Source organism: Orcinus orca, chromosome 1 (genome assembly GCF_937001465.1).
Source record: "Orcinus orca chromosome 1, mOrcOrc1.1, whole genome shotgun sequence".
Classification (NCBI taxonomy): Eukaryota; Metazoa; Chordata; class Mammalia; order Artiodactyla; family Delphinidae; genus Orcinus; species Orcinus orca.
The window spans coordinates 42,205,368-42,214,725 of NC_064559.1; the positions used below are offsets into that span (position 1 = coordinate 42,205,368).

Sequence of the window (9,358 nt, forward strand, 5' to 3'; positions counted from 1 at the left end):
CAGGGGAGTACTTGGAAGAGGCCTCTCCACACTCAATAGCTCCCCCAGCTCTGGCCCTGACATGAGCTGGCAAGGACTGAACAGTATTTCTGGCTAGGTCCACGGGCAGGTGGCATGCTGTGATAACCCACTTCTGCCCTTCGCCAGGCCAGGAAATTGTAACCAGTGTTGCTGAGAAAGAAAAGGGTTTCACCTTACGGATGGGTCACCAGGAATCTCAGTTTAACTCATTTTCTGCCAGTGTTAACCTTTTTTTTTTTTCCCTCTTCTGGGTTCTGGGCTCTTGCGGGGAGGTGGGAGGGGTGGAGATACAGAGGAAGGAGACAGCTTAGTCCCTTTCCATGGGAAGCCCCCAAGCTGTCGTCGCAGAACCACATTCAACTGTACAAGTAGGCAGGTTCCCCAAATAGCTTTCGGAGATAAGGTAAAGCCTCTCTTACACAGAAAAAAAAAAAAATTCTTCCTACTTGTTAATTCTTCGAATGGTGTCATGGTGGCTTGAATTCCTGGCTTAGGACTTTGTTAAAATAAAAATATCCCATGACAAACGTAACAGAATGAAGTCCTATCAGCCGTTTACACATTAGTCAGAACTAGACAAAAAATTTATCCAGAGGTACAGATGCAACAGTGGGGATTCACAGATGAATTCACTTGATCCCTGCTCTGAAGTTGTTTGCAGTCTCTGAGGCAGGCACAAGGATTATGAGCCTTCGAGATTCTTTAGCAGAGGTACAAAAGGAAACACCAGCGCATACAGAGCAAGGAGCAGTGTGCTGTGGGGAGAGGAAGTTAGAAAATACTGCAGGGGAGAAGTGGCATCTGGGTTGGTTCTTGAAAGGATGACAAGAAGACAAGCAGGAGGCATTCCAAAAGCCAAGGTGCAGAGGCAGGAGTGGCCTGATGTCATCTTCAGATGCTTGGGAGGATACTTTGCGTGGGGATGGGGGTCAGTTTGCATCTTGGTCAAGCGCATGGGCTCTAGATTCTGGGGAAGAACTCTGGTTTCCACCACTTGCTAATAACCACACGACTTTGCTTTGAGCAAGTTTCCTAACTTTTAGTGCCTCCCTTTCTTCCTCTGTAAAATGGGTAGTAACACTGTCAGCGCCATAACGTTATGGTGAGAATGAATTCACCCATGTAAACTGCTTAGAACAATGCCTGGCCCAGAGTAAGTGCCTGATAAATAAAAGCTATTTATAACGGTGATTTCTCAGCACCTGGAAGGTGTGGGGAACTGGTGGAAGTGATAAGGAAAGGTTTAGAAAAAGGAGGCTAAAGAGCCCCCAATTATTTATTTATTTTTGGTCACACCGCACGGCTCATGGGATCTTAGTTCCCTGACCAGGGATCAAACCCGGGCCCCTGGCAGTGAGAGCGCTGAGTCCTAACCCCTGGGATGCCAGGGAATTCCCACATAAGAGCCCCTCATTAAAGTGCATCTGTTTTCAAGGGTGCTGAGAGCAGAACATGGGAAAGGTAAAGGGAGAAATTTTCAGGGCACAGAAAGTTCGAAAAATATGAAAATTCTGTTCATCAGGGCTGAGGGGATCCAAAAGGAGGAAGCCAGGAGAGTGGCCCAAAAGTGGCTTCTGAGGAGGTGGCAAGCGTGTGGTTTGTGCCTGTGGCCTGTCGCTGCAGTGACCCCAGAGAAGCCCTCGTTACAGGGCTGAGTGGGTAGGGTTTGTTCTCTCCTTGACCTACCCTGTCGCCTGTCCTGCCACTGCCTTTCCAGCAGGTGCTGTTGGTGAGAGGACTGAGGGAGAGAAAATAGGTCAGTGCAGATTTCTCCCAACACCTGAGAAATGATATGAAGCTAGGGTCTTACTAGCATTATTCTCATATAGGAAGGGCAGCACCTTTAGAGTCTCAGGAGGAGGAGAGGTGTGACTTGGTGTTGAGGAAGATGCCAGGCCAGGAAGAAAGCATGTGCAAGAAAGGTTCGGAAACGGGGGTGAGCTAATTGGTAGGTGCTGCGAGGACTGTGGAGCAAGGGATTCTCTTGTTAAGCACAAGGGATTGCTAAACTTTCAGAGGCAACGGGAGATCTAAAGAGCTGCCATGGTGGAAAATTATTTCAGTTGCTATAGGGAATGATCCCTATTGAATCCTTTTCTAAAGCAAGGAATGCACATGGGTACTTCAAGCTTATCCTTTGGCCAGTGGATTTTTTTAAAATAAATTTATTTTATTTATTTTTGGCTGCATTGGGTCTTCGTTACTGCGTGTGGGCTTTTCTCTAGTTGCGGCGAGCGGGGGCTACTCTTCGTTGCAGTGCGTGGGCTTCTCACTGCACTGGCTTCTCTTGTTGCGGAGCACGGGCTCTAGGCGCGCGGGCTTCAGTAGTTGCAGCACGTGGGTTCAGTAGTTGTGGCTCGCGGTCTCTAGAGCACAGGCTTGGCAGTTCTGGTGCATGGGCTTAGCTGCTCCACAGCATATGGGATCTTCCCGGACCAGGGCTCGAACCCGTGTCCCCCGCATTCGCAGGCGGATTCTTAACCACTGCGCCACCAGGGAAGCCCGGCCAGTGGATTTTTGACTACTGAATTTTCTAAAAGCGGGGCACACTGCGGAGGGGGGGAGTAATTTACCTTTCTAACCACATTTGCCTTAGGCTGATGCTAACTTAAGGGGAGTCCACTTGAGGGAGAAAGTTCATATTAGCTATTTGTGAAGACAGCACCACGCCAGGCAAGGAGACAAAACAGACTTCTTTCAGGCTTTATGACAAAATGAACAAGATATTGATACATATGGACTGTGAACCTGGCTTGTCTGCAAAATCCCTAGTTCTCCCCACATTAGTTGGCCAAGGACTAGGGCAGAAATACAAGTTTAAGTTTGAATCCTCAAGCAAAAGCGTGCTCCCTTTAGCCGTCAACTCAAGAATGGCTCTTGCAGTTGTCCCCGGGAGCCACTCCACCAGGCCTGAGGCAGTGGCTCTGTTTATAGGGAATGGCTAATCTCTAGGGCATGTATGCGCTGGAGGACACCATTGCCCTGAAGGTCAGAAGCCTTAGGCTCTTTGATACAATGAAGGGTGTAGGCAAGGAAGCATTGGGATTTCTACCCACAGCCGACCGTATTTATCAGCATCATCTGTGTATCCTGGGCACCAGGAGAAGATACACAAAGGAATGAGAGGCATGATTCCTGACCAATCAAGCAGGGCATGTGGTCCAGCTGAGAAGTAAGCCCCGTGCATGGTCCAGCTGAGAAGTAAGCCCCGTGCAACGGAGACAAGAAAGGTTACAAGTTATTTTAGTAGTGCCAAGTAGCAGGTCAGGGAAGGTTTTTGTACCACTTTGGATAATCTAGTTTCAGAGGGGATGATCATAGACTGCTAATGACTGTTCAGAAATGGGACATCTCTGAAAACAAGAAAGGGAGGGAGAGAGGGAGGAAGAGGGGAGAGGGAGGGCCAAGGAGAGAGAGAATGAGAATGAGAACGTGAGGGGTGGTGGAATTTGTTGCCGAAATTAAGCCTGGTGTCCTTTATCGAGCAGCACCCTAAGTAGAAGCTAGCTGTTGATTTCTCGTTCTAGCAACGCTGAATGACTTGGACCACATTCATGCCAAGGGAAAAACAAATTTATTGCTAGGAAATCTTTCAAAGGTATAAACCAAGAAACTTTTAAACAATTATATTTTCATTTTGGTCTCTCTCTTCTTTTTTTAACACTTAAGACAAGGTTCAAGTGTAACCTAAAAATGTCTTTGATCTTCTTGTAAAAACGTGAAACTTTTCAATTAGAACCCAGACATACTGATTTACAATCTGGGTTATGTCTTACCAAAGAAGGTGAGGAGGAGGCTCTTTTTTTTTTTTTAAGGAATTTTGCCTTTTAAAAAATTTAATTAATTTATTTTTGCTGTGTTGGGTCTCCGTTTCTGTGCGAGGGCTTTCTCTAGTTGTGGCGAGCGGGGGCCACTCCTCATTGTGGTGCGCGGGCCTCTCACTGTCGCAGCCTCTCTTGTTGCAGAGCACAGGCTCCAGACGCGCAGGCTCAGTAGTTGTGGCACACGGGCCTAGTTGCTCCATGGCATGTGGGATCTTCCCAGACCAGGGCACGAACCCGTGTCCCCTGCATTGGCAGGCAGATTCTCAACCACTGCGCCACCAGGGAAGCCCCGAGGCTCATTTTAGAAATGGAAAAAATTGTGAGATAAATCATGAGAACACTTAGGTATGATTTTATATTGGGAAGTCACCTAGGAAGTATCTTCAATGAAGACAGATGATGTGCTACTGAATGATTTCTTTCCCCACCTTGAAGTACTTTCTTATGACTTCCTATAAATGCTTGGGTGTACTGTCATATTGGAAAGTGCTTGAGAAAATGTATTTAGGGAAGAGAGGTGATTTGCCACTGAATGATTTTCCACACTGACCTGCTTTTACAGATGAATTCTAAAAGATTCATCCTGATTTTATACCCTCAAGCCTGGAATGAATAGTGACTGAGAATCTTCACAAGAACCTCAGTCACCTGAGACATCTTGTAGGTGCTGGGCTTCCCCAGGGCAGCGACACGAGGAGGCCAAGGTTTCTAGGAGAATCTGGTTCAGATGTTCAGTTCTACTGTAGTCAAACATTTTTAGACCCTTGCAAGGTTTACAGAAACTAGGTTTCAGAAGTTAGTGTGACCAAGTTCAGGCTTAAAGTTGAAGAAACTCATTCAGCAACCTGTAAATTTTTTTTGAACTCTACAATGAAAGCCTATTAAAAGGTTCCTTAAAACCTATAAAGGTGGACTTGAGAAACAAGAGGTGGAGTTGGGAGCTAAGGCTGGTGTGTGTGTGTGTGTGTGTGTGTGTGTAGGGGGGGCAAATACCAAAAGGGTAGAGATCCCTGACAATACTGAATGATCTTTCTGTCCCTTCCCCTCTCGCCTACCATCTTTCTTTTACCCTTAGGCCTGCATTGCCTGAAAAGAAGGTGGCTGATCTCAGCACTCTGAATGAAGTGGGCTATCAAATCCGAATTTAGGCCAGCAATACAGCCAGCAACAGGGCTTCTATGGTGCTTCTGTCTGCACTTTACCCAGCATCTTCAGGAGGAACTGCAACTATTTATTAAGAACCTGTGAATTTTATTTGTAAGGGTTCACTTGGAATAGACTCTGAGTGGGTGGTAACAATGAACTTTAAAAAAATTCACGAAGGGACAACCATGAAAAGGCTAAGTAATAAATCCCACTGCGGTCAGACTGTCTCCCTCACTCCAGATAGAAAGGATAAGACCATAACTGTAGTTTTATATTTTCCCATTTACCTACATTCTTTTACTTGTTTTAAACAGCAGTAGTAAATGTTCATGAAACCCTCCCTCCCACTTTTGATATAGTAAGGTAAACTCAATCAGTATTAATGTCTTTTTCAGCAATAACAGCGGCAAAGATTGGTGGGGTCTTTTTGTAAGCAGTCAATATTACCTCAGCATCTTGACATCAGATATGCAAATTTAATGGTGTTTTTTTTTTTTATATTCTATTTGTATTGTTTCCCCAATATTTTCCATGGGGATCTCCACAAGGTCTGGAATTTTTTTCCTGGTGCACACATGCGATGAAATTTAAGGTATTATATATGCAAGTGTTTTACTAGAAAAGCACTGAAATTCTTCTGGCAATACGGGAAACCATTTTCAGGACCTTGGAGTTACTTCTTTCTTAACCTTTCTTAAAGCATTCACTGACAGCAGTTTTTGTTCTTTCAAAACAAAAGAAAAGCACGTTCAGAAGCTAGTCTATGTTCTGTCACTAACATTTAAACTTTGCAGAGTCCAGCAAAAAGCACACAGGGTCATGAACTGTTACACACATTTAGCAGTATTGCAATTACCTCTGACAGTAACACACTCAAAGGCACAGGCCAGGAGTGAATCAGTAGGTCTTGAGAACCAGCTAACCTTGCTGATCCCATTTCACCTGATTTCGAAACTCTAAGTCAGGCCTCGATTCTGAAGGACTCACTGCTGTTAGAGATGTGTTCTGATGTCTTATATTAAGACCAAATACAACACGATGTGATTATTTTCCAGTACATTGCTTTTAGGTACCACTTCAGGATGCTTAGGAACTGGTATTGGAAAATACAATGAATTAGAGAAGCAGAACCTTAGTTTTAATGGAAAAGTCTTCAGGTGCAGTGTTACACCTTATAGTGTGATTTAGTCCACGGAGCACAGTATGAATATCCGGCCTGCATATGGTAGTTACAGTGTAACTTCTGGCTGCAGACCACACAGAATAACTCTACCAGCATACCAAGTCTGTATGTTATCAAGAGTACAGCTTCCGTTTCATTTGTTTGATCTTAGCAACCATGCCAACTCATGAGACCAAAAGGCGTATTTAAGTGAAGTCTGCTAGTCAACAAAAGTGTTATTTCAGTCTCAGTACTTCCCCCTCTGGTTTTCTTTGACTGAAATGTACATCTCAGTTAGATTAAAATACAGCATAAGTTAAAAATTCGGAACTTAAACCACTTTCCTCAAGAATAGTACTATCAGTTAGCAGAATTTAAAATGAGTTATCCTTAATCTTCACAAGATGAACCCATTTGCAGCCTCATGGCCACTTGTATTTAGATGTTTGCAGTCGCCAGTGAATCATTTCATTCTCATTCTAAAACAATACTGACCTAGCTCTCTCTCTAGATGAAATACCATCATCTGTTTATCAATCTGAAAATACTATATCCAATAAGTAGACTACTTAAAACATTGCAATCATTCTAAGAGCTTGGAATAGGATTTTCCAAGTATTAAGTACTGTCCAATCTAAAATATGGAATGTCAATGCCTCTTGAATGCATAGCCTCTTGTTTCCCACAGAAAAGGGGAAAGGAATAGGAATACAGCCTGTTTCTAATATGCTGATGTATAAGCCTTAAAACTGCCAACTGGCTTGATGATTCAATTAGTAACCTGATTTATTCCACACTCATTTCTTGATTTTAAGATTCATTTCCCCAAAGCAAGAGTTAGTCACAGAAATGTGAAAATTAATTTAAAATGTTCTTGGTTGTTATTCTATTTTTATTGCCTATGGAGTATGTTAATTTCTAAAAGATATGAGAAAGGCAACAAACTCCTACATTCTAGTGAAGTAATTTAATTGATAAGGCAAGAAAAAAAAAAAGACATGATTTACCCCCTAGAACTGATTTTAAAACTGGCTATAATTCAAAAGATAAAAAACAAAACTATGAAGTGATCTGAAATCTAGTTTTTAAAGTTATTAATGCAAGAGAAATTTTATGCTTAAGCCATTATGGTAATACATGCAAAGTTTAAATGAATGACAGAAATTTTGATTCTAGACTACATGTTGTGCTGTTTTGAGTACACTTTATTTCAGAAAGTGGTATTTAGTGTTTTCTATACACTCTGAAATCATGAGCATTTCACTTTTTCTAAGTCAATTATTTCATAAGGATTTTATTAATAGATATTGGTAAATAGAACTTTGGAAATCTTAATTCAGTATTCTTACTATACCCGAGGCTTTTGTAAGCTATAGTTTTATGTACAACCTTGTACAGTTTTTTTGACATGCAATTCAGAATCTTGTTTATTCTCTGGACTTTGTTCTGGCCAACACATTTTTTTAAAATCTTTTAAGAAAAACTGTGATTGTTTTAGTGGGTATTTTTCTAAGTAAATGAAAACTTGTATAATGGTATTTTAGAGAATGCCAGATAAGTGCATGTTTCAAGTTAATGTTTTTCTCATCACTTGTATGTTTATACACAGCATGGGACTTTAATAAAACCATCCTGGAAACTCAAGGATTGTTTTCCTTCTAAAAATATAAATGGTGTGATTTTTTTTCTTATTCCTCTTATTACATACTTGTCCTAGTAAACTAATTTATCACTCTGTCACCCTTGTTGGTAAACTAATTTATCACTCTTTCACCCTTGTTGTCATCCACAATTTTCAGACTCTGTGTTAAACATCACTCTATTTTGGTGTATCTTAATTCACTTATATTTTGGTATCACCCTAAGTAATAAAGGCTGAAAAGGGTAATGAAACAATTTAGAAGAGGCAACAAGTCAGTTACACAGCTTAGTACATCTACCACAAAATCTTCAGGCACAGATGTACTAGTACAATAATATATTAGGTAACTTACAGGGAAAAAGTGCAAATGACTTGACGTGAATGTTTCTCCAACCCCTTGAATTCTCTGGATCTTAGTTTTTTTATGAAAGCAAAGGGTTAAAAGCAGACCGCTGCTAAATTCCAAAAAAGATGATTTCAAACACGCATACTGATAGCAAAGGCTACATACAGTAAAGCATTTCACTACTCCATAATATATCCCTTTCCATTTAAAACTTAAATAGCATAGGGAATTCCCTGGAGGTCCAGGGGTTAGGACTCTGCTTTCACTGCCATGGCCCAGGTTCAATCCCTGGTCAGGGAACTAAGATCCCACAAGTCGCAGGGTGCAGCCAAAGAAAAAAAAAAAAACCCCCGCCCCCCACACACACTTGGATAGCATAGCCCTTGAGACTGGGAGATTTGGTTTCAGCAATTAACCAAATTTAAATTAATTTAATTTTGGCAGATAAATACAAGGATCCAACAGAGTTATTAACTCTTTGGACCAAAAAAAGTAAAGAAAATGGACGTTAATTTTAGTGGAGCTTTTTTTTTTTATATAAATTTATTTTTGGCTGCACTGGGTCTTCATTGCTGTGCACAGGCTTTCTCTAGTTGCAGCAAGTGGGGGCTACTCTTCGTTGCAGTGCGCAGGCTTCTCACTGCAGTGGCTTCTCGTTGCAGAGCACGGGCTCTAGGCGCACAGGCTTCAGTAGTTGTGGCTTGCACGCTCAGTAGTTGTGGAACACAGGCTTAGGTGCTCCGCGGCATGCGTGTTCTTCCCGGACCAGGGACTGAACCCATGTCGCCTGCATTGGCAGGTGGATTCTTAACCACTGCACCACCAGAGAAGTCCCTAGTGGAGCTTTAAAAAGCTATGATGTTACATGGACCCTTTGGCCTCCAGTACACAAAATAATACTTCATTCTACAAGCTAAAGTAGAAAGCAATTTTATGGATTAACTCTACTGAAGTGAAGCACATGAAAAGGGCCTAAAATCACAATATATTAATCAGGATACAAAAAATTAAGTTTTCATAGAGGTTTTCAGGGATGTTTATCAACAATACCTATATATAAAGTTAGTTAATAAATTCACACAACACAAAGTAGTAATCAATGAATCTTCATTTTTCTTTCCCCAATACTAAAAGGGGATAAATATACTATGTGCTGTTATTATTTGATGATGACAATATCTGCTAATTAGAACATACAATTTTCTGAAAACTTACTA

The 9,358-nt window shown here is 41.8% G+C and overlaps 1 protein-coding gene across 6 annotated transcripts in view; it reads left to right on the forward strand.

Moving 5' to 3' along the window:
* The window catches only part of VASH2 (vasohibin 2), a 37,582-nt gene extending 29,426 nt beyond the window's left edge, over positions 1–8,156 (forward strand). For 3 of the 6 annotated variants that reach the window (XM_049703289.1, XM_049703107.1, XM_049703186.1), the window contains one exon: positions 3,080–3,201. In XM_049703289.1, coding sequence (XP_049559246.1) covers positions 3,080–3,197 — 118 coding nt within the window. In that variant the 3' untranslated portion in view covers positions 3,198–3,201. Of the gene's footprint in view, positions 1–3,079; positions 3,202–4,920 lie in introns of those variants that run through there. The other 3 variants (XM_049703323.1, XM_049703254.1, XM_049703143.1) reach the window with 3 other exon arrangements.
* The last annotated feature ends 1,202 nt before the right edge of the window (positions 8,157–9,358 follow it).